Source organism: Suillus bovinus, assembly GCF_016758785.1.
Source record: "Suillus bovinus strain UH-Sbo-P2 chromosome Unknown EDB93scaffold_16, whole genome shotgun sequence".
NCBI classification, from domain to species: domain Eukaryota; kingdom Fungi; phylum Basidiomycota; class Agaricomycetes; order Boletales; family Suillaceae; genus Suillus; species Suillus bovinus.
The window spans coordinates 84,704-107,949 of record NW_024542072.1 but is presented as its reverse complement, the minus strand read 5'-3'; the positions used below and the strand labels follow the sequence as shown (position 1 = coordinate 107,949).

At 48.4% G+C, this 23,246-nt stretch overlaps 11 protein-coding genes across 11 annotated transcripts; 5 read left to right on the top strand and 6 right to left on the bottom strand.

The window, feature by feature from the left end:
• Positions 1-259: 259 nt before the first annotated feature.
• On the top strand, positions 260-1,568 carry EDB93DRAFT_1082341 (uncharacterized protein; the record flags this gene model as incomplete). The annotated part of the gene is made up of 2 exons (XM_041445678.1): positions 260-385; positions 438-1,568. The coding sequence occupies 2 exons, from the start codon at positions 260-262 to the stop codon at positions 1,566-1,568; spliced, it is 1,257 nt and encodes a 418-aa protein (XP_041309321.1).
• Positions 1,569-2,257: 689 nt separating this feature from the next.
• On the top strand, positions 2,258-4,450 carry EDB93DRAFT_1102621 (uncharacterized protein; the record flags this gene model as incomplete). Its single annotated transcript, XM_041447225.1, has 11 exons — positions 2,258-2,315; positions 2,386-2,422; positions 2,479-2,573; positions 2,623-2,791; positions 2,845-2,988; positions 3,046-3,114; positions 3,163-3,225; positions 3,275-3,399; positions 3,448-3,590; positions 3,643-3,934; positions 3,984-4,450. The coding sequence occupies 11 exons, from the start codon at positions 2,258-2,260 to the stop codon at positions 4,448-4,450; spliced, it is 1,662 nt and encodes a 553-aa protein (XP_041309320.1).
• Positions 4,451-5,347: 897 nt separating this feature from the next.
• EDB93DRAFT_1248730 (WD40-repeat-containing domain protein) lies at positions 5,348-7,112 on the top strand (the record flags this gene model as incomplete). The annotated part of the gene is made up of 6 exons (XM_041452759.1): positions 5,348-5,816; positions 5,875-6,326; positions 6,374-6,412; positions 6,468-6,548; positions 6,605-6,832; positions 6,888-7,112. The coding sequence occupies 6 exons, from the start codon at positions 5,348-5,350 to the stop codon at positions 7,110-7,112; spliced, it is 1,494 nt and encodes a 497-aa protein (XP_041309319.1).
• A 248-nt stretch (positions 7,113-7,360) lies between these two features.
• Positions 7,361-8,326, bottom strand: EDB93DRAFT_1239726 (thymidylate synthase/dCMP hydroxymethylase domain-containing protein; the record flags this gene model as incomplete). Its single annotated transcript, XM_041451672.1, has 2 exons — positions 7,361-7,767; positions 7,819-8,326. 2 exons carry the CDS (start codon positions 8,324-8,326, stop codon positions 7,361-7,363), a joined length of 915 nt encoding a protein of 304 aa, XP_041309318.1.
• Positions 8,327-9,224: 898 nt separating this feature from the next.
• Positions 9,225-9,819, bottom strand: EDB93DRAFT_218918 (uncharacterized protein). The gene is made up of 4 exons (XM_041455749.1): positions 9,739-9,819; positions 9,565-9,624; positions 9,371-9,506; positions 9,225-9,319 (listed from the first exon to the last, which is right to left on the bottom strand). Exons 2-4 carry the CDS (start codon positions 9,614-9,616, stop codon positions 9,277-9,279), a joined length of 231 nt encoding a protein of 76 aa, XP_041309317.1. The 5' UTR covers positions 9,617-9,624; positions 9,739-9,819; the 3' UTR covers positions 9,225-9,276.
• Positions 9,481-10,484, bottom strand: EDB93DRAFT_1135068 (uncharacterized protein; the record flags this gene model as incomplete). The annotated part of the gene is given in 9 exon segments (XM_041449100.1): positions 9,481-9,506; positions 9,565-9,624; positions 9,670-9,672; positions 9,684-9,746; positions 9,967-9,991; positions 10,142-10,156; positions 10,209-10,228; positions 10,279-10,311; positions 10,374-10,484. Coding segments are annotated over 6 exon segments (199 nt in total), but the record flags the coding sequence as incomplete, so codon positions are not given.
• A 1,506-nt stretch (positions 10,485-11,990) lies between these two features.
• Positions 11,991-13,715, bottom strand: EDB93DRAFT_1248728 (uncharacterized protein; the record flags this gene model as incomplete). The annotated part of the gene is made up of 14 exons (XM_041452758.1): positions 11,991-12,194; positions 12,250-12,307; positions 12,364-12,595; positions 12,647-12,781; positions 12,838-12,897; positions 12,943-12,959; positions 13,031-13,121; positions 13,171-13,184; positions 13,243-13,271; positions 13,327-13,365; positions 13,418-13,432; positions 13,485-13,504; positions 13,555-13,587; positions 13,643-13,715. 14 exons carry the CDS (start codon positions 13,713-13,715, stop codon positions 11,991-11,993), a joined length of 1,020 nt encoding a protein of 339 aa, XP_041309315.1.
• A 949-nt stretch (positions 13,716-14,664) lies between these two features.
• EDB93DRAFT_1135040 (uncharacterized protein) lies at positions 14,665-15,403 on the top strand (the record flags this gene model as incomplete). The annotated part of the gene is made up of 1 exon (XM_041449099.1): positions 14,665-15,403. A coding segment is annotated over exon 1 (259 nt), but the record flags the coding sequence as incomplete, so codon positions are not given.
• A 599-nt stretch (positions 15,404-16,002) lies between these two features.
• Positions 16,003-16,537, bottom strand: EDB93DRAFT_1135037 (uncharacterized protein; the record flags this gene model as incomplete). Its single annotated transcript, XM_041449098.1, has 4 exons — positions 16,003-16,142; positions 16,195-16,206; positions 16,262-16,341; positions 16,391-16,537. Coding segments are annotated over 2 exons (215 nt in total), but the record flags the coding sequence as incomplete, so codon positions are not given.
• Positions 16,538-16,971: 434 nt separating this feature from the next.
• On the top strand, positions 16,972-20,958 carry EDB93DRAFT_1223960 (CHAT domain-containing protein; the record flags this gene model as incomplete). The annotated part of the gene is made up of 2 exons (XM_041451186.1): positions 16,972-17,320; positions 17,684-20,958. 2 exons carry the CDS (start codon positions 16,972-16,974, stop codon positions 20,956-20,958), a joined length of 3,624 nt encoding a protein of 1,207 aa, XP_041309312.1.
• Positions 20,959-21,731: 773 nt separating this feature from the next.
• Positions 21,732-22,732, bottom strand: EDB93DRAFT_1135027 (uncharacterized protein). Its single transcript, XM_041449097.1, has 3 exons — positions 22,593-22,732; positions 22,160-22,556; positions 21,732-22,109 (listed from the first exon to the last, which is right to left on the bottom strand). The coding sequence occupies exons 1-2, from the start codon at positions 22,697-22,699 to the stop codon at positions 22,160-22,162; spliced, it is 504 nt and encodes a 167-aa protein (XP_041309311.1). The 5' UTR covers positions 22,700-22,732; the 3' UTR covers positions 21,732-22,109.
• Positions 22,733-23,246: the final 514 nt, after the last annotated feature.

Sequence of the window (23,246 nt, the reverse complement as noted above, 5' to 3'; positions counted from 1 at the left end):
GTTTCGTCCACTGTTTGTCCACGTCTCTCGTTCAACGGACTTGTCTATTGCTGTCCATAGGATTCTTGGTTCGTGAGTGCTGTTTCCTTGATCTCGTACAGAGGATCCATTTCGCTTGACTTTTGTCTGCTATGATCCAGAGCAACCAGCGCGTCTGTCAACGCGCGTTCGAAGGGCAGCTATGTCCATACAAATGGATAGGGTGCACACTTTAGCCTCCCGACCACCTCCAATTGTTCCTGCATCCACCTACCCACAGATGTCTGCAAATGTAGTCCCTGGTGGTGTGGAGAAGCTTCCTTCGGAGCAGTCTTCTAATGATGAGAAGCAAAGCCAGATGGAACTGTCACTGAAACGTTCTATAACGCTTGTTATATGGTACAAGGTTGGTTTTATATTCTCAAATGGTTGTGCTCGGTGACTAGACTAAGTGACAGCCGGCTTGCGATCCCATTCGCCTAAACCACGAGATATCCACCTTTCCGTTGTTTCAGCTGTCACATTTTCCATCCGTGGTTTCCGACCTGGAACTCACACCTACTTCATATGTCGATACTTATAATCATGCAACGGGGAATTGGGAGCAACATATGATTACCACTGTCCGTGCGATCGAGACAGACCAACGTCTGCTATATAAACTCCGCAAAAGCCTTTTAAGTGGTCTTTTAGACGAGGAATGCCGAGGACTCGCGGAGGAGTTGGTGCTACAGTCGAAGAAGAAACAACCCGTATCTCCTACGATTGTCACACAAAATGGTACCAAGAGGCCTGCAACTGAGCATACAGAGGGCCCTCCCACAAAAAGACCATATCCGGAAGGGTACCCGCACCCGATGTATATACCGCCCATGGGATATATGTACCCACAGGTCCCGCTTGGACATCCAATGAGTGGACCACTAGTTGCCAGCCCATCGCACGTAAACAGTCCTGAGGGCGAGGCTTCCTCGCCCATGCCACACCCATACTCAGGTCCTCCTCCAACCCCGATGAGCGGCCAGCCACCGAACAGCCCAGGGCAGTATCCAGTGGTGTCCCCCTCGTCAGCCACTCGAACAGGGCCTGGGCCATTCCCTCAGCACCCCCACCCTCCACTCAAAAGATGGCCCAACGATTATACTGTGTCTGAAATTGCTGCCGGCTTCCGGCAGATGGATGCTCTTATTGCCCAGACGCCTAATGCTACTCAACGTACGTCATTCGAACGCATTTTTGGATGTCGGTATGTTAAGTCGACCGTGTGCCGGCACCGCGGCGTATATCGCAAAGCCGACACGGCGGTCCGGAGTATGTTTGAGAATATGGGGGCGGACGAACGTGCCGTATGGGGCGAGTTTGTGAGGCGCGTGGAGGGTCGGCCATCAGGAAAGCAGGGGCAAGGAGAAGAATCCGCTCCTCATGGTGACCTTCATGAGGGGAACTCACAGTCCGGTCAAGTTCAGCAGGAACAATGCGGAGAGCCGAATACAGTTCCACTTATGGACTCACTGGTGCCGTCGCCGCATATGACTGTTCCCTCGCCACCCCCTAGTATGCCACATATCAATGGTGCGTGTCCTACGTGATCTATTTCCAGGTGCTTATTTGATCCATAGGGCATGTTCCTGTTTATGATCCAAGTCTAGCAGATAAAGAAGCTGCCCTGTCTGCATCATGAGGTCCGAGTTTTCTCAGCGTTTTGAACCCCTTTTTCGCGATTCACGGACTTCGTGCGGTATTTGTACGACCTCCACCTCTAATTCACAATCTAGGGCGCAGGGTATGGTTTATTTACGATAACGTGACGGTCTCATGACTGATCTGCGCCAAACGTTATAAGGCAAATGAGAATACCTCGAGTTTCATTAGAAGCCTCGAGTTCATCCCACCCCCGTCAGTATTATCTCAAGGATCCAAAGTGCCTCGTCGCTCGAATGGATCTAACGAGGGTTTTTTACATAGACTGTCAATGAATGAACCGAGTATCTAACTTAGGTTCCGACTAGTAGTATGGACCTGTACAATACAGCTTGAATTACACTGCAACCGAGCTCAAACCGATTGATATTAGTCACGTGTCTGTGCGCCAGGGTCATGCTGCGTTCTCAAAACGTAATTTTTGTCATCATCTTAGGCTTCTCGGTATATGATTTATAAAGATGATCGGCTCTAGTCTCTAAACACTACCGGTCTCTCCCTCTCGCTTTGACGACTACCACGTTACGCGCCCTGATACCAGCTTTCGTGACTTTTCAGTTGCTCGTTGAAATTCGATATGACTGAAGACTCAATTCCTAATAAGAGGATCTTCAAAGATCCAGTACACGACTATGGTGAGTATTATAATTCAGTCAATTTTTCATGGCGATCTCATCTATGGCCGCGACTCCGTATGTCCAATAGTGGAATTTGATCCATGGATTTGCAGCTTCATAGACACGTGAGTTGTCTTCGGCTTCTTACTGATGAAAAGAACTGAATACATTCTTCTCCTAGACCTCACTTTCAACGGTTGAGATATGTGAAACAACTAGGAATCTCGTACTATGTGTACCCAGGAGCATCTCACAATAGATTTGAGCATTGTCTCGGTACGAGTGATGATATCTCTTAGATTGTTCGGCTGATGGGCTCAAACAGGCGTTGGCCACCTGGCTAGGATGATGGCTCAACATCTTCAGAAGAGCCAACCGTCATTGGGTATCACGGATGAGCATATACGATGCGTCGAGCTTGCTGGACTGTGCCACGACCTTGGTCATGGGCCATGGTCTCATGTTTGGGATGGTCATTTCATCCCCAAAGCCCTGTAGGTTGTGATTTTGCCTTACGTTTCCGAAAGACCTGAGGATCGAATTTTAGTCCTAATCACCCCAAATGGAGTCACGAGCAAGCTTCAGAAATGATGCTTGATGATATGGTGAAGAAGTATCGTAGTCTTGACATATCGCCTGAGGATGTAGAGACCGTGAAGGCACTCATTTCTGGCAGGAAGGAGCGGTGCAAGTGCGTGTTACTGCTGACTCGACTTAACAGCTTCTGACGAACGATCGGCTGCTTCAGGCTTGGAACGACTATGCCTTTCTTGTTTGAGATTGTCGCCAATGATCTCAATGGCATTGATGTCGACAAGTGCGTTTCCACCGTTCCACATCCGAAACACCTAATATGAAGTTCAAGGTTCGATTACATCGCTCGTGACTGCCACGCTGTTGGCGAGAAACGCAACATTGCTATGACAAGGTAGTCTTCACACCAACTTGTTCGCTGAGTGTTTTTGACACACATCTAGATTGATTCATTCCGCTCGCGTCATCGACGGTCAAATATGCTATGACATCAAGGATGCCAACACAGTTTATGAACTATTTTATACTCGTTTTTCGTTACATAAAAACATCTACAATCACAAAACCAGTACGTAACACTTTGCATACATCCTTTTTTATGCTGACATCAGTACAGCTCGCGCCATTGAGTACATGATCATGGACGTACTTCTCATTGCACAGAAGCACATGAAGTTCGCAGAGTATATCGACGTACCTGAAAAGTATCTTCATCTCACGGATGATCTCTTCCACTGCATCAACATTAGCGAATCGGAAGTGAGTTCATGTAATTCCTCCTTTCGCTCGTCTCACTTTGTAATTGCATCAGGAGCTCGCACCAGCGCGCAAGATCATTCACCGCATCCAGACCCGTGATATCTATCGCCGGGTAGACTACAAGATCATGGACTGGGATGACAAGGAATTTTGTCAGGCACATATCACGCCCGAGGCAATTGTTCATGCTGCTAAAAATGCCAACCTTGAGGGTGTTGAACAGAGCCTCGTTGCTGAGCTCACTGTTGACCACGTCATCGTGGATGTGAGCAAGATGCACTACGGCAGAGGAGGGGACAATCCCATCTTCCAGGTAAAATTCTATAGCAAACATGAACCAAATGGTGATCACTAATTATTGAAATATTGCACCTGTACTGATTCGTCCTCCAGTGTGCCGTCGGGCCCAGTCAGAAGACGTCTCCCTCTTGATGCCCGAGAAGTTTGGCGAGGTCCTCCTGAGGGTTTACACCAAGGAAGAGAGATTTATGGGCCTCGTTCAAGCTGCATACCGGCATGTACTGAGGACCCTTCCTATGCCGAGTGAGGCAGCGGAAATAACCACTATAGTACCAACACCTCCCGCTACTGAAGCGCCTTCTACTCCAACGGCGCTTACGTCTACCCTCAGTCTTGGTATACCTCAGAGCCGTGCTTCAAGACCTTTCGGACGCACACCCAGCTATTCGGACAACCAATTCACTACACTCCCGCCCAATTGTCAGAGCCGCTCTCCGACGAGGATATCATCACGAAACTTGAAGCGGACTAGGGAGACCAGTATCGAGTTGGACATTGACAATCCTCCTCCGACTAGGAAGAGTATGCGTTTGGCGTCAGCATCAGCGTCGGCAAAGTGATCTTACTACCATAGTCCTGGTGGGCTCAGCTTTTTTTTTCCAGTTTCCGGCTTGCAGTATTAGATTCGTGCCTTCTTTTGATATACGTTCCGCATTCGGCCTGTAGTATCCATCCACGATTTGTTGGAAAGAGGAATCCACATATCATACAAATTTTATAACACGTTTTACACTTTATACCAGTACCATAACATATATACTTGACACCCTTGTGCACTCCGGGTCAACTGGTTACAAGCTCCTAGCGAAGAAAATAACTCGCTGACTGATGCTGTCCTATCAAGAATACGGCACCTGCTGGTGGAAGATGAATGTTACAATACGAGAAGTGCAACTCATGGTCCATGCCAAACACACATTCCACTACGTAACCGATAACCCCTGACCATGAGCCAAGTACAAATTCAGCGAGTACCATTGCAAGTTACTTGAATGTTGTTTTATTTCTAGGAAGTAAAGATATTATCAAGTATGTGTGAGATCCTGAGAACACGGAGCTCAGTCAGTTGGATATGAAAAGCACTACGCAATAGACGGGCATCAGAAGCTATGTTGACGTTTGAAAGTCACTCCGAGTCTGGCTTGATCACAGTGATATGCATCAATGACTCGTGACACGTTCGCCACGCTAGAATCCGAGTTAATTGCCATACCTGTTACGAACCTAATATTAGTGCTGCCTCATGGAATCCATGCTTGCCATGCACATAAGACCTACCCTCATTGTTTTTTGCTACCAGCAAGGGACAAGTAGAACAAGCAGTAAGTATTGACCAACTGTTCCCATCCTCTTTGATCACGAACTGGGTCAGTCAGAAAAAGCGCAAAGAAGCCTCACAGTAACGAGCTATGTCACAGTCTCCCGAATTCCTTGCGACGCCGATCATTGAGGAAGCTATGACCTCTGATTCTGAAGCCCCTGCTTTGCCGGCTAGTGAAGAAGCTCAGTCCCCAACTCAACCCCAAAAGTCATCTCCGAAGCAAGAATTTACGGGCCACGAGGATTATGTTTGGGCTTTTGTCTTCTTGCATGACAACGTCCACATCGTGAGTGGTTCGTGGGATGGCACAATGCGCAAGTGGGACTGCGACACAGGACTTCTTGTCGGGCAACCGTGGACAGGCCAGGGGGGTTGCATACATGCACTGGCACTTTCGCCGGATGGAAAGACAGTTGCGTGTGGGAGGATGGATGGGACCGTTCAGCGGTGGAACACAGACAGTGGAAAGATGATTGAAGACGTTTGGACAGGTCATAGCCGAGAAGTAAGGTCACTGTCGTGGTCACCCAACGGAGACCACATTGCGAGCAGGTTCCAGAGATGGGACAATCCTAATCCGAAAACTAGACAGCGGACAAACGGAGGTGGGCCCAATCAAGACGGGGCAGCGTTGGGTGAATGTTCTTGTATATTCGCCTGAAGGCGACAGAATCGCATCAGGCGGGTTGAACGAGACGATCTGCATTTGGGATACAAAAACAGGCGAGCTCGTTGTCGGCCCCATCGAGGAACTGGGGGCCAGTGTGACATCCTTGTTGTGGTCGGAAAGCAGAAAAGTTTATGCCGCCTCAGACAAATTTGTGCGTGTTTTCGACAGTATCTCAGGCATTGAACTTCATCGCTTTGAGCACAATGATTTGGTGAATTCTATCGCGCTTTCACCTAAACACAATGTACTGGCCTGCGTGGGCCAGCCAGGTGTTGCACAACTATGGGACACAGTGTCCCATGAACCATTGCTCCGTCAGCCATTCATGGACCGCCAAACTCTTCGCTGCATATCATTCTCTCAAGATGGGAGATACCTAGCCAACAGCGGACTTGAAAAGAAACTCACCTTGTGGGTGGTGAGAGATCTGGTTCCCGAGCTTTCAGTACGTGATTTCACGCCCATACTGCTAGTTGACAAGCTATACAGTAGAAAACTCGACCTCAGTCACCAACACCGTCTTGCCTTGATGTCAGTACTCTCGCATCCGACCGCTTTCCTTCCATTGCTCACGGAAGTAATACAGGTCGATGCTACAAATCCTCAATCAGGGAGCGATGTGTTCACCGATTGGGACCAAGATGATTCATACAGTGATTACTGTCAGGTGAATCATGTGCCTTGTTGTACATACTATTTTGCACTAGTATTGACGATGAGCAGACTTACCAGCCCCATCATCCTTCGGCACCATCTTCGGGACTTCCTCGTCGCTCCCGGAACCAAAATCTCTCCCCCACTCAGCGCTTCTGGAATACTATCGCCGTCCCTTCTCGACGCCACTCGCCAGCAAATGAGTCCACCGCTCTGCAACCACGTCCCAAGCACAGTTTCTTCGCGCAGTATACTGGCCCACAGCCCGTAACAGTCTCAGCCGGAAGAAAAAAGAGTGTAAGCATTGTATCAGGTGTCCTTCGTTCTGCTACAAACATCATCAAATGTTTAGAGGATTCACGTAGGGCGTTCCCCTGTGAAGGGTCATACTCAGACTGGTCAGTCATCCTTGACGACCACTCAGCCTGTAGCCCAGCCACTTCCAACGCCACAGCCTCAGGTACAGACGACAACACAACAACATGCCCTAGAAGAAGACTACAGTTGTTGGAGCAAATTTTGCCTCGCATTCTGGTGCATCCGCCGCACTCGTCGTGTTGTCCCCACTGCTGCATAGGTCGCTGCCTAATAATAATACTTTACCACGGATGTTTCGATGTTTCCTGTCTCATTTTGTACCGCATCATTCCTGATTGCGTGTTTTATTGATCTAATCGCTTGTAAGGGTTAATGTTATTCTTTCTCTGCGTACATCAGTTTTCCTGTTGTTGCTCGCATGGGTATCTGGTTGACATTCCAGCAACGAGAAATAACTTGGTATCATAATTCAGTAGCAGCAGAGCAACGGATTCTATGGTTTTACATCTACACACTCATCTTCATGGCTATCGTTGGGTGAGGATCATATCCTTCAACCACGATGTCTTCCGAATCGAATCCGTCAATGTCAGTGATCTCCCTTCTAAATTTGACCTTTGGGAATGATTTTGGCTCGCGTTTGAGTTGTATTTCGAGGGCATCGACATGGTCGCGGTAAACATGCGCATCTCCAAGTTGGATGATGAGTTCGTAGGGTTTGGTCCCCGTGACATGCGCGACCATATGCGTTAAAAGCGCGTAAGACGCGATGTTGAAAGGGATGCCGAGCCCGAGGTCGGCTGAGCGTTGGTACATGAGACACGATAGGCGTTTAGGAGCATCGGGCGTGACGGGAAGATGCACGTAGAATTGACACATCATATGACACGGTGGAAGGGCCATGAGCGGCATGGCTACGATATGAAATCAGAGCACGTTGTACCACTAAACTAAAGCAAACTCACCCGCCGGATTCCATGCGCTCAAGATTATTCGTCGATCAGTCGGATCGTCTCTGATCTTTCGAATACATTCCTTCAGCTGATCGACGCCCTGACCGGTATAGTCTGTGTCGCAATCGACGTAGTTCGCGCCGAAATGTCTCCATTGGAACCCATACACAGGACCAAGATCGCCCTCTCGTCTGTGTCCCAAACCCCGCTTCTCGAGAAAATCTTTGCTTCCATTTCCGTCCCATATCTTGATGCCCTTTTGCGAGAGCACTCGAGCGTCTGTGCAGCCTTTGATAAACCAGAGAAGTTCTTCTACGATAGCGCGTAGAAATGTGCGTTTCGTGGTGAGGAGCGGGAGCGTGTCGTCTGCGAGAGAGAAACGGAAAGAGGGGGGTGCAAAGATAGAGAGGGTGCCCGTGCCAGTGCGATCTGGGCGAACTTCGCCTACGTCTATGACGCGGCGGACGAGGGAGAGATATTGGTGCTCCTCATGTAGCGTCGTGGGCTCTGTGCTACCCATTGTTGAGTATGCTAGCGAGCGATAGGCAACACGCGTGTAGTTGAAAAAACGCGTCTGGTTCGCGAGAAATCAGAATCATTGGTGTAAGGCCGGCAGCAATTTCCAAAAAAGGTACACGGGCCAGCTAGGGCGAGGAGAATTACAAATCTCATTTCTCTGCTCACGATCAGGCGTCATTTCTAACAAATTTCCTATCGAGTTGAGCTAAATTAAATGTCATTCCTTGTAGTTCTGGCCGATGGCGAGTGATGCTATCGGTGCAGCTATCGAAGCGCTGAAGATCACAGCTGCAAATAACCAGTCAGAAAATTGTACGTCACATTCAAGTACCGTGGATGGTGATTCCGGTGAAATTCACTGGGCATCCATTAACATCTCGTGTGTCACACACTACTACCAGTCGATACATGCACACGCTCCTGGAAAGCGATCGAGGTCATACCAGTTGCTGCATCGGAGTCAGCCACGAGCTTAGCGTGATACTCTCGAATGCCAAGGATCAAGCGTGGTCCCAGCACAAACGACTGCACGACCATCGAAATCTGAGGCAAGCTATTAAAAGTCTGAGTTTCTAGGGAATTTTTGTCCTATAGAAATGAAATGATGAACCATGTCGCACGCTGAGGTACGGGAAAGATTGACATACCGTTAAGATTTTTGGAGAGAAAATATAAATGAGAGTGAAGCAAGAACCAGCAACAGCGCTATGACATCCGATCCTTCAGCGAAAAAAGACCATATTTACAATATGAACTTACCTCGCAAAGTAAACCAAGTGAGTTTTGATCAACATCGTGAAACAGTCCCCGATAATTCCTCCTGCTGAATGACGTCGCAGTTCACGGAAGTGTTTTACAGCAATCCAGACTGCGAGACATAGTGTGAGGACCTCCCAGATAGTTCCAAGTATCCAAGGAATGGAATTCAGAAGTAAGACATCTTCGACATAGCTAGTAATCTGGCACAGATAAGTGCCGGAGAGAATAAATTCCTCTGGTATCCATCAATGAGCTCCATGAACGTTTTATTCACAATCAAGCGTACCTCCTGAAAGTATGCATCGTCATCATTACGGTGACCACTCCGTCGAAAATGTTGACAGCCAGGAAGGTGACAACGAGAAAGATCAGGATTTTTCTGGATCCTTGATACATGGCATGCAACTGAGTGATGATGATGACTTGCAGCATGTTGCAGTCAAGTCAGTATCACTGAGGTCTCGCAAGTGCCGAGCTCACCCCACAGCATCGCAAATACCAAAACAACCGTCCAATTCTGTACGACGTACATAATCCAGCCTGAGAAATGCAGTCAGTGACCAGCCTCGGGAAGCACATACTCCAAACAGACTCACATCTGTGGCAGTAGAGCGTGACAGTCATTAGTGAACATGAAGTTAGTAAACAAAATACACCCACTGCTACAGGGAACCACGGTTAATTGGAGGGGGATAGTAGAATCTGTGCAGAAGACTCACTTTATCTGTCAGCGAGATGGTCGGAATAGTGCCTGTATGTTGTTGGTTAGAAGGAGCGGAGGCGGCAAATGCACTCAGGAAACATACTTATCATGTAGAGGCTGATTATCAGAGATAAACAATTAGCACATCATCGATTGTTTAGTAGCCTTCCGAACATACCCAGAATATAAGATTCCAAGGTAGCGTGCCTAGAATACTTTCAAGTCTGCACAACATGGCAACTGCAACAAACAAGATACATACACCGAGATACAGAAATGTCATTAGCGACCAACGTTGTCTCTGTCATTAAGTGTACTTCAATGTGTGTTCCTTTGACATGACACTCTACACACCCAGACCAATTCGACCTATAAAATCATTCTCAGGGAGATGGCCGTTCCGGTCATAGCATTGATATACCTCTTGTCCAATGTTAAGCGCTGAAAATACTTGTAAGATATCAGCAGTCCTTTAACATTATCATGCTCACCCCAATCATACGTCACTCCAACAAAGGCGGCAACTGTGAAACCGCAGCCAATGTTACATCGTGTCAGCTTCCACATCCGACTACTCTCCACAAACCTATTAAATAGCTGGAAAAACGGTATGCATTGATGGTCAGCCACCAAGCGGGATCATTTGAGACTATGGTCATATTGGGAGAGAATGTGAGTGAGTGAGAGGCGAACTTGGGTGACATATAACGATGGCATTCGTGCTAGTTATACCACCAGATCACTGAAACGACACTGAGCGATGATGACCGCTCGTGTTTTAATTGACCGAAGTAGATATTTTTGCATGAAACAAGGCAAATCAATCCAGGGGCTCATAGTAGATGTTGGTCGTGATACATCTGCACGAGAGAAACACTCGAACACCCAAAAGATTGATCAAAATCAAGAACTGTTCGTGATCTTGTTACCTAACTTCCGACGTCGTTATCGAGATGTTTTTGCTACATGAGCATCAGTCCATCAATAAAACCAAGGACTAGTACTTCATCAGTTTGACGCATACCAATCATCATGCAACTATTGTCATCTCCACTCTCTGCGGCTCGCCAGCACAGGCCGCAGGGAGCATCATGATGATAGTTCCTACACTTTGAAATGCGCATTGCGTCGGCAACCATGGACCAGAAAAGTTAGTAGGGAGATCCACACGAAGCATCAAATCCTACCCTGGCTACTGACACCTCCCTGCGAGCACATATTTCGATGTCACATCTCATCCTTAGGCCATCCATCACTTCATGCGCACCCTCTCAGCTTTGCTTCTGAAATTGGGCTATCGTATCATCAGGATGCCAGAAATGGTGAGCGCAGAAAATGTGATTCGTATCATGGATTTGGTGCGTGGGTGAGAGGCATCAGGTTTCACCAGAGACGTCCCGGTTGATTGATGTAAGATGAAGAAACAACATCACCCCCAGATCAAAAGAGCATTGAGAATTTGAGATAGGACAAAGAGAAAACAAATGCTCAGACGCACAATCATTGGCTGGAGGCGGCAACGTTCTGTCCTCACACCATCAGAAAGTTAGAGATTTGAAGAACTCAAGGGAATGATGATTTAATAACTCGCCGTGTCATACAGCTGCCGGTGCACACCATCAGCGCTGATTCCAATCTAAACTGAGTCTTGACTGAGTCCGTTGTTCATATGCCATGGCCAATCGAAGTCGAATTCTTCCGCGAGTTCCAGCTTATGTCCGGCTTTAGCCGTGCCAGTGTATACTAGTTAGCCGAGCCGTGCATTAACACCTCCGACTACGTGCTTCGCACACCTTGTAATCATCTTGAGTGGATCCAGGAAGAGTGGGACGTCGAATAAAATGAGAAGATGGCAAATCAAAGACGGGTTCCTGAGGAATTGTACGATTTGGCGCTTGCGCGCCCACTTGCCCAGGAAATCATAGGAATGATTGTTATCGTACAGAACAAAGGACCGGTGATTAGCATTAGTGCAAGTGGGTAGGTACATAGGATACTATCTAGTGTATCGATTTAAACATTGTCAGGATCTATAGCTATTCACACTACGAGAAACATTGCCCAGACCTATCTCCTTTACAAGTACACACTTGGCAACACCGCATGACTTAGATCAATACCAAGAGAATGAATAGAAACAAAATCTTCTGCTGCTCCTTGCAGAGCACTAGATAGCCGTCAGTTCTACTGAACATCTCCCGTGCTATACGGTATTGTCAGTCGATATATGCACGTGCTCCTGGAAAGCAATAGAGGTCATGGCAGATGCTACGTCGAAATCGGCCACAAGCTTCGCGTTATATTCTCGAAGTCCAAGGATCAGGCGTGGTCCCAGCACAAACGACTGCACGGCTTCCAAAATCTGAAGCAAGCCATTACAAATATGCGCTTCCAGAGAATATGGGTCCTATAGAAATGATGAACCGTGGTCGCATGCAGAGGTAAGTGAAGAGTTGACATACGGTTGAGAAAGCTGGTGAGAAATCAATAATGAGCTGGAGGCAAGAAACAGCAACAAAGCTACCACGTCCGATCCTTCAGCGAAAAAGGAGACCATATTCACAATATAAGCTCACCTCGCAAAGTAAAACATGTGAGTTTTCATCAACACCGTTACACAATCCTCAGCAGTTTCTCTTTCTGGATGTCGTCGCAGTGTACGGAAGTGTTTGACAGCAATCCAGACTGCAAAACATAGTGCGAGGACCTCCCACACAGTTCCGAGTATCCAAGTTATGGAACACAGAAGCGTGAACACTTCCCCAATGTCATTCGAGCACTGATAAGTGCCAGAGAGAATGATTTCCTCTGGTGTTCATCAATGAGATCCATGTTTTCGACATCCACAATTAAGCATACCCCCTGAAACATGTGTCATCAAAATTATGCCGACCACTCCAAAGAAGATGTTGTTAGCCAGGAGGGTGACAACCAGAAAGATCAGGATCTTTTTAGATCGTTGATACATGGCATATAATCGAACGACCATGATGACTTGCAGCATGTTTCAGTCAAGTCAATGTCACTGAGGTCGCAAGTGCCAAGCTCACCCCACAGCATTGCAAGTACCAAAACACCCGTCCAACACCCTACGACGAACGTAATGAAGCCTGACGAATCCAGTCAGCGAGTGATCAGCCTCGGGTGGCACACACTCCGAACAGACTCACATCTGTGGCAGCATAGCGTAGCAGTCAAGGTTAGTGAACCAAAAAATCTACAAAGAACCACACTCACCCCTACAGAGCACCACGGTTAATTGAAGGGAAATAGTAGGCATCTGAGATGTACAGAAGACTCACTGTATCTGTCAGCGAGATGGTCGGAACTTCGCCTGTATGCCGTCAGTCAGAAGAAGCAAAAACAGTGAATGTACTGAGTACTCAGGATGGCCACGCTGATTATAAGACATAGCCGATTAGCACAACAACGATTGTTTGACCTTCCAAACATACATAGCAGATAAGATTCCAAGGTAGCGCACCTATGGTAATTTCAAGTCAGCACAAACTGGCAACCGCGACAAACTAGCTACGTACACCAAGATACAAAAATGTCATTAAGGACCAGCGTTGTTTCTGTAATTAAGCGTATTTTCATTGTGTTCCTCTGACACGAGACTCGACTCACCCAGAACAATTCGATCTATAAAATGATTCTTAGTGAGATGGCTGATCTGGTCATAGCATTGGCATACCTCTTGTCCGAATGTGAGTGCTGCAGATATTTGTGAGACATCGCCAGTTCTTTAACATTATCATGCTCACCCCAATCATATATAACTATAACAACGGAAGCGACTGGCAAAGGTTAGATTGAGATATTAGCTTCAACATCTGACTGCCCTCCACGAACCTGTAACATAGCTGGAAATACGATTTGAATTGATGACTGGCCACGAAGTGGGATCATTTGAGACTATGGTCATGTTAGTAGAAAATAGGTGTGGGTGAAAGGTGAACTTGGTAGACGTATGGTGACGATATATATACCACCATCCACTAACAATGATCGGATCATTAAAATGAGTTGGAGGGGAGATAACCGTTCCTGCTTTGATTGGCCGAAGTAGATATTGTTGCATGAAAAAAGTTAAGTTGATGCAGGGGCTCAACGGTTACGAAACACTTGCACGGGCGAAACAATTGAATCGGTAACCGTAAAAGATCGAAGGCAAATTGTATCGGCATGCCAAGCCTCGAGGCCAGCCCCCAAATGGGGGAATATCGATATCCACACAAAGCAAACATATAACTCGTGTTCTACCCGCGTGCGAACACATACCTAAATGTCTACTATCCCTGCTCCTCGTCCTCGGGCCATGTATTGTTTCATAAGCATCTTCTTGCTCTCTGCCTCGGTTTCGGGCTTTCATATCGTAAGGTTGCCAACAATGATAAGCGCGGAATCTTCGATCTGCATCGTGGAGTTGGTGCGGTGGAGTGATGGAGCATCGCTTTGCACCACCAGAGATAGCCTAGTTTGCAGGCGTCATCATTACAACCACAGGAAGCCTTCAAATTAGGTCATAAAACATTGATGATCATGTTCTCGATCTGAGCGCTGGTCAGCTGAGTTTCAACTGTTGGCAGCGCCATTAGAAGAGTTAGAAAAGGAAGTAAAGGAACAGTAGTAGGGGCAGTGCCACTCCGATGTAAACGCACACATCGTGCAATTGATGTATCTCATATGCTGTGAGGACAGGTGAACTTGCACTGCTTGTTGTGTTGGGTCGTGGATGGAATAGTATGTTGGGTTTGTGCAAGAGTGTGCTTCAAATTCTGGAGGAGCGAACTCAAAGGTGACCATTTATGCCGAACACAGCTGTTACGGGGCCTTTCGTGTCATCCTTCACTTGCAGTTTCAATTTGTACCATCTTTTTTGTGTCCAATTAGGATCGGAAACAACTTCAACAACCTCGAAAATGTATATCTGACTTGATGAAACATACCTCTCCTTTTACAGCCAAATTTTCTCCATTGATCGTTATCCCCACAGCAATGAAATTCTTGCTCCCACTTTCCGTGCTTGTTGCTTCAAGGGAGACACAAGTCAGAGCGTTGACAAATTCATTGGATGCAAATTCGTACTGGCAAATATATCAATGCTACTGCTGGTTGCGATCAAGAGCAAATGTACCCATGCATTGCAACCCAGTGTTCCGGCGAAATCAGCTCGAGTGTCCAGCAGTCGACATAAGGTAAGGAAATGCCATTCCCTGAATGATTGTCAGATAAAGATACCTCTAAGATGAGACCGGGGCGCAAACAGGAAGGGACACTGGGTAGCGGACTGCTTGATCGACATGAATGAAGAAATTCCCTGTGAGGACGATGTGACACCTCCGAGTCCAAGTGAAGTTGCGCAGGGATGAGAGACACGCAACCGTCGACAGCCGTGATAATGGGGTAATTTCGACTGATGAGATCTAAGGTAAATATGTAGAGGCGAGTCGTGTCCGAGTCATGGTACTCTTGCTCACCCCTCCGAGTCTCACTATAATTGCAGAGGCAACTGTGAAACTGCAGTCAAGGTTAGATTGAGACTCATCAGCGCTCGAGCTCAGCTTCAACATCCGACTGCCCTCCACGAACCTGTAACATGACAGTAATTACGACCTAAATTCATGACAAGTGCCACAAATCATTTTTGGGCGAGTGCGGAATTCATTACGTAATACACTGGGTCGATCGGGCCGGACTCAGTTGCAGTTCAGTCCCATGCCTTCTCGAGCAACATACGGCATTAGGATGCAGCCAGTCACTAGTCACTAGTCAGACTAGTCAAGGGCGTTGAAAATCAGGCAGTGCTTGTCGATATCCGAATTCTTGCAAAAGTGTGGAATGTTCTGCTCTTCTTCTTCAGCCTCACGGCCTCCTCATTTCGGCTGCTTGAATCAATATCGGACCCTAGTTGAACATGCCTCTGCTGTACAATTCTGACGCCCAGCGCTGTGAGTGGCTCAGTATTCTGTGAGTCGTTTCTGTCCTGTTGATTCATCGGCGCTGCACCGCGTGGATGCCATATACATGCTGTGGTTCTCTCCTTTATAATCCTTCAGGACTTTACTGTACAGGTACTGCAGTCTTTCCCAACCTCTAGCATACATCTTATTCTCAAGTGTTAGTTTGAATTTTTCCTGATGGCCCGTCGTCGACCTGTCACCTTTGAGCCTTCAAGCTCATCAGAATCAGACTCTGATCCAGACTTTCCTTCAGCGTCATCACAGATGACTTCCCCAACTCCTCTAGTAGAGAATTCCAGTACCGAGCCCTTGAAAGGGAGAAAACGCAAGCGCAAGTCATTGGGCAATGATGATGACAACAAGACGAAGAGTTCAGAGCGTCCACGATCGTAAGTCATTGTGTTGTATACCACATGTATGCACTTAATTTTGTGTTTTCAGGCAAAACAAGGAGTAAGCAAATGAAGCACCGATTTTCTAAATGCCTGACAATCTGCATATTGTTTAGTGAGGAGCTAAACTACCCAGAACATACCCACGAACCGGGAGAGATACGCCTCGGTGGAGTGCAACAAGTCATCATTACTGGCATGTGATATCTATCTTCGCTCAGCTCGCATTGACCATTTCCCTCAAGGCATTCGCGCAACTGATCTTACCCTTGGTCTCCGACGGATCCCCGCTGGTTTCCATGCGGTGGTCAAGGCTGATGGCGCTGAATACCAGACCAGCAATAAATCTGTAGACGTGAACCAGGCCGTCGTCGAATGGCACGAGCGCATTCGCCTGTAAGTCGTCCTTATTTTCGTCTGTCCTGCAGGTATTGAGAAAGACTCTAGGCCGTGCGAATCATCTTCTAAAGTTCGGGTCAGCGTGTATGCCTCATTTGAGTTGGGTCCCATGCTCTGTCACGGAGAACTCCTCCGCACATTCGAGATCTCTGTCGGAGAATTACTGGATCGCAGCGAAAAATCGCATCGTCAGTATCGTCTATTAAAAATGACGCCTGACAGATGCTAACCAGCATCACAGCCATAATCTTTCAGCCAAAGCAAGAGGAAGTCGTATCCGCTTGTACTTCACTGTTCATGACAGTGGAGCAGCAATTTTCTGATCAAAACGATGACGCAGTAATTTACCCCGTCACTACCGTGAGTGATCAACGCAGTCTGGCATTCTTATGCTGAGAGCTGTAACGTGTAGCCTACATCTCGCGATATGGATGGGTTAGCACTAAAGACAGATGCCGGACATCGTCTTCTTGCACGATACCGCAAGACACAGAACAGCAGGGATCTCGACCAATCCGTAACCCACTTCCAAAGTGCCTCGGATCTCTGCCCTACGGACCATCCCTACCGCCCTGCAGCACTGTTCAATCTAGCCACTGCAAAGTTTATTAGCTGCCAAGCTGACGGAAGATACTTCGACCTCGACATCCCTATCTCTCTTTTTCAAGACGCCCTTGACTTGCGTCCTGCTGATCATCCGGACCGAACCGTCACCCAGCTCCATCTTGCCATTGCTCTGCTCTCGCGCTTCACAAAACGGGGATTTCAAACGGATGGTGATGCAGCTGAACAATTGCTGAGCGAAGTCCTTGATGTCTGCCACGCCAACAGCCACATTCACAGAGCAGCTTTGATTGCAATCGAAACATGCGTTTCGCATGCTGATGGAGGGATTGATGCAAATTATCTTGGGGAGGAGAGACCCACTACATCCATACTTCTACCATCGCTGAATCAACTTACTGCTCGAACAGAATGGTGTTTGCATAACGATGAACCTGGTGCCTTGGATGAAGTAATATCCCTTTATTATGATGCACTGGGATACTACAACACCGGGCATGCTTACCGAGGTCGATTTCTCAATAATCTGGCTCTAATGCTGGTAACTCGCTTCGAGCGTCGAGGTAAGGACAAAGACTTGGATGAGGCTATCGCACTTCAGAGGGAATCGTTGGCTTTGCACCCGGTCGGTCACACAAATCGGTCTACGTCATTAATCAACCTCGCGTATCAACTCTCCTCCCGCTTTGACCACCGAGGCAACGATGGAGACTTGGATGAGGCTATCGCACTTCAGAGGAAAGCACTGGATTTGTGCCCATTCGGTCACACAGATCGGTCTGCGTCATTAATCAACCTCGCGATTGCACTCTCCTCCTGCTTTCGCCACCGAGGTAACGACGAAGACTTGGATGAGGCTATCACACTTCAGATGGAAGCGCTGGCTTTGTGCCCGGTCGGTCACCCACATCGGTCCATGTCATTAAACAGCCTCGCGGGTGAACTCTTCTCCCGCTTTCACCACCGAGGGAACGATGAAGACTTAGATGAGGCCATCGCACTTCAGAGGGAAGCGCTGGCTTTGCGCCCGGTCGGTCACACCAGTCGGTCTGCGTCATTACACGACCTCGCGGATGAACTCTCCTCCCGCTTTCGTCACCGAGGGAATGAGGAAGACCTGGATAAGTCTATCGCACTTTATAGGGAAGCGTTGGCTTTGCTCCCGGTTGGCCACACAGATCAGCCTGGGTTCTTAAACAACCTCGCGGCTCAACTTGTCTCCTGCTTCGACCACAGAGGGAACAACAAAGACTTGGATGAAGCCATCACACTCCAGAGGGAAGCGCTGGCTTTGCGCCAGGTCGGTCACACATGTCGGCCTGGGTCCTTAAACAACCTCGCGGCTCAACTCTACTACCGCTTCCGCCACCGAGGAAACGACGAAGACTTGGATGAGGCTATCGCACTTCAGAGGGAATCGCTGGCTTTGCGCCTGATCGGTCACACAGATCGGTCCGCGTCATTAAACAACCTCGCAGCTCAACTTTTATCCCGCTTTCACCACCGAGGGAACGACGAAGACTTGGATGAGGCTATCACACTTCAGAGGGAATCGCTGGCTTTGCGCCTGGTCGGTCACACAGATCGGTCCGGGTCCTTGAATAACCTCGCGAGTCAACTCGCCTCCCGCTTTGACCACCGAGGCAAGGACGAAGACTTGGATGAGGCTATCGCACTTTACAGGGAAGCACTAGCTTTGCGCCCGATCGGTCACACACATCGATCCATGCCATTAAACAACCTCGCAGGTCAACTTTTCTCCCGCTTTCGCCACCGAGGGAACGACGAAGACTTGGATGAGGCTATCCCACTTCAGAGGGAAGCGCTGGCTTTGCTCCCGGTCGGTCACACAGATCGGTCTGGGTCCTTGAACAACCTCGCGGCTCAACTTCTCTCCCGTTTCAACCACCGATGGAACAGCGAAGACTTGGATGAAGCTATCACACTTCAGAGGGAAGCGCTGGCTTTGTTCCCGGTTGGTCACACAGATAGGTTCGTGTCATTAAACAACCTCGCGAATGGACTATCCATCCGCTTTAAGCATCAACACGATAGTAAAGACCTCGACGAATCACGAGAAAATCTACGATTTGCATTGACTTTGCTGACACAATATGATCCTCGTCAAATACTAGTCCATAGGTCGCTAGCTGAGGTCTATCTATCATTCCATCTATCAGGACTTACCTGCACCGGCGCGGGCAAAAATACTGATAGTTTGGATGCCACCATGCATCATCTCAAGACAGCGGCAAATGTTGTCTCCGGAGGCTTGCTATCCCGCCTGCAGGCAAGCCTAAGCTGGGTGCACCATGCTAGTGAACATTCACATAGTACTCAACTCGATGCTTATGCGACTTCTATGCAACTCCTGGACGCCTACGTGTCTGTGACGGCCTCTGTATCGTCTCGTCATAATGCCATGAAGGAATTCCCAAGGACACTGGCCGCAGATGCTGCATCGTGTGCTCTTCGTAGTGGTGACGTGGGTCGCGCTGTTGAGCTGTTGGAACAAGGCAGGACCATTATCTGGACCCAGATGACACGACTCCGCACGCATCTTGACATCCTGCAGACTCGCGGGGATCACGCAATGGCTCTGATAAAGAGATTCAGAGATCTCAGCTCCCTTCTTGATAAACCTCCTGCGAGCCATCCAGATAACATCACAAAAGTCAATGTGGAAGCTGAAGCGACCCAGTACAGACGTCTAGTGGGGGGGTGGAATGGAACTGTAGAACAGATCAGGAAGATTGAGGGCTTTTCTCGTTTTCTACTTCCCCCTGTGTTCTCTGATCTGCAAGACGCAGCTCGTGATGGGCCCATCATTGTGCTCATCGCAAGCAGATCCTCTTGCGATGCCATCATTATCCCACACCAGCAACCTCCCGCTAGCATTCAACTCCCTACCAATTTCTGGAAACTCGCCAAATTAGTAGTCGCACTCCGAGAGGCAGTTGACAAACAAGCCGGTCCTGAAGAGAAACCGATAGCGCTCATCAAAGCTTTGAGACAGTTGTGGGAGCACGTTGTCGGCCCAGTGGTCGAGAAGCTCAACCTATTTGCACCACGAGGTTCCCGGATATGGTGGTGCCCGACGTCTCTCTTCAATTTCTTGCCGTTGCATGCTGCTAGCGAGTACACCGAACATGGAACATCCCTTTCGCAGCAGTACATCTCTTCATATACGCCATCGCTTACCGCGCTGATGAAGGCTCGTGGAAGTCATGACAGGTCCTCACCGGTGCCCTTCGTTGCCATTGGTCAGGATTGCCCAGCTGGTGCCTTATCCACTTTGGATGGTGTGGAGCCTGAACTGGAATTGGTGCGGAGTCTTTTGCCCCCTCTCCCAACTGTTTCCTTCTCCAAGATAACCAGCGTTGATGCCACGAAATCAAGAGCGTTGTGTGCATTGCGAGACAATACTTGGCTTCATCTCGCGTGCCACGGCACACAGAAACTTGACAAACCCTTTGAATCGGCCTTTCTTATGCGCGACGAACCGCTTTCACTCCTTGATATCGCACAAACAGATCTATCTCGGCATCAATTTGCATTTCTTTCTGCCTGTGAAACTGCAGTCGGTGACTTTAGTACGCCCGACGAAGTGATACACCTAGCGGCCGGCCTGCAATTCGCCGGGGTTAAGAGCGTCATTGGGACATTGTGGAAGGTCAATGATAGTACTGTGGAGCGCTTGGTCAAGGCATTCTACAAAAATTTGTGCGGGGATGGCAAAATGAATTGCAAACGAGCTGCCTGGGCGCTGCACCGAGCGGTCCAGTCGTTGGCTCGTGACAAGGAGATCCCCTTGAACCAGCGTATATTGTTCGTGCATATTGGCATATGATCAACTCCGTGCGTCCTCCCACCTTGTTAATTAAAGTATTCTCGAGACGATCTGACGACTTTGCATCTAGTCATGACTCCCTGCAAGCTATTCTTAAGAACTTTGATTTTCCGGACTTCGAGACTGTATACCTACACGATATGTACACCCAATTCCTACTTCAATTCGTATTTTCCGCTTAGTGCCTCGGTGCGAGAGGTTATGGCTCCTAGGGTACACCAATGATTAGTGGGTTGCACGACACTGATCTGGCATGACACCTCGTGTGGCAAGGTACAATTTGCAATGAACGCGATAGTCGAGTGTCTGAATTGTGTGAGGAGAACATCGAATGCATTCCCACTCATCAGGCAGCACCGAAATCCAGTGCTTATAAAGAGTTTGACCCTGGCAGGATAGACAGATCATGGACGAATGAAAACAAATAGTCGTCCTCTTGGAATAAATACTAAAAGCGTTGTGAGAGATTGAGTTGAGTCGGTCAAGGCATAAATTTGACATAAATCATACAGAGAATGTTTAGTGTACGATATCATATATGCGTAAGAGGACATTGATGGCGGTCAAGCCGGGATATATTCAATGCCGAACAACACATATCCGTCATGTCCTAGCTCTATCAGCAGTGCCTCGAAGCCAATCGAAGTTGGCGTATAGGTACTCCTTGTGATGCCTCCGTTGATGGTAAACGTCCAGCTGGCAGCGGACTGTCAAATTTTCGTACTGCACATCAAAGCTTCAATCCACACGTCGGAACCTTGAATCCTGACACATTAAGAACGCATCCTCTCAATGTTACTGATTCTACCTGCGACAATCCGTACCAGCTTCTACGCTACGGGCCTTCCATCTATTCTATTTGACTCGTGTTTTGCCTCGTCTGCGCCTAGGGTCGTCACTTGACTTGTTCCTCCATTCGTGGACCGCCGATAAGCTGGAATCAACTCTACCAAGACCCTCTTCTCACACCCAGTAGCATCTGCTAGCTCGCATTCACGTGGTTAGGGTGTAGGTTAGACCCTAGCGACGTAGGGCCCTGGCGCGAATGATGATTCAGACGAACCAGTTCCAATCCATTCTGGATCGTAGCTCGGCTATTTTGGAGGAATGGTTAAGTTCTATCATATCTGCAATAAAATCTTTACGTGGAGCTAGCAGGATTGATGTTATCAACTGAGAAGGGACGGTAAAGACTCAGAACTCACGCATCTCGGCAACTCGACCAGTGTGTTCCATGGGCCATGCGGCTCAAATCAAGCTCAGGATATCCTGTGGGTATCACCAATGAAGTCCAAGGAGTATAAAATGCATGTCGGGAAGTGGGAGGTACCCAGAAAAGGAGCCGATGATTGGGTCCCGTCATCCATCCATCAGCTTGCAGCAAGAAAGGGGTTGAATCAGAATCATGGGAGGGGGGTTCGAGCAAGTCCGAGGGGTTGGGCAAAGCGTGTTTCAAGTTGGACGAGAAGGAAACGAGGCGATTGTTACAGTGTTGGTTGGTATGACACGGCCTTCTTGGGTGGGACATGCGGTGCTTTGATGCAACGGAGAGGCGAAAGAATCTGGATCTCTTGGCTGGGCGAATAGCTGCACTTTGACTACGTCCCATAGCCGCATAGTATTATCCTCCGAACCAGACGCGATTGCAAGTACCATCTGGTGAGAACGAGACTGAGAAAACCCCTCCAGTATGCCCCTTCAAGGGCTCACCCAATAGCTGACCTGTCGCTGCATCCCACATCTGCACAGTCTTATCGTCCGAACCAGATGCGATGCGAGTACCATCCGGTGAGAAAGAGACGGAGAAAACCCATCCAGCGTGCCCCTTCAATGGCTCACCCAATGGCTGACCCGTTGCTGCATCCCATATCCGTGCAGTGTTATCCCATGAACTAGACACGATGCGAGTACCATCCGGCGAGAACGAGACTGATAAAACCTTGCTAGTGTGCCCCTTCAAGGGCTCACCCAATGGCTGACCCGTCGCTGCATCCCACATCCGCACAGTTTCATCCATTGAACCAGACACAATGCGAGCACCATCCGGTGAGAACGATATTGACCGAACCGATCCAGTGTGCCCTTTCAAGGGCTCACCCAATGGCTGACCTGTTGCAGCATCCCACATCCGCACAGCATGATCTGCTGAAGCAGACGCAATGCAAGTACCACCCGGCGAGAATGAGACTGAAAAAACCCCTCCAGTGTGCCCCTTCAAGGGCTCACCCAATGGCTCTCCCGTCGCCGCATTCCACATCCGCACAGTCTTATCCGATGAACAAGACGCA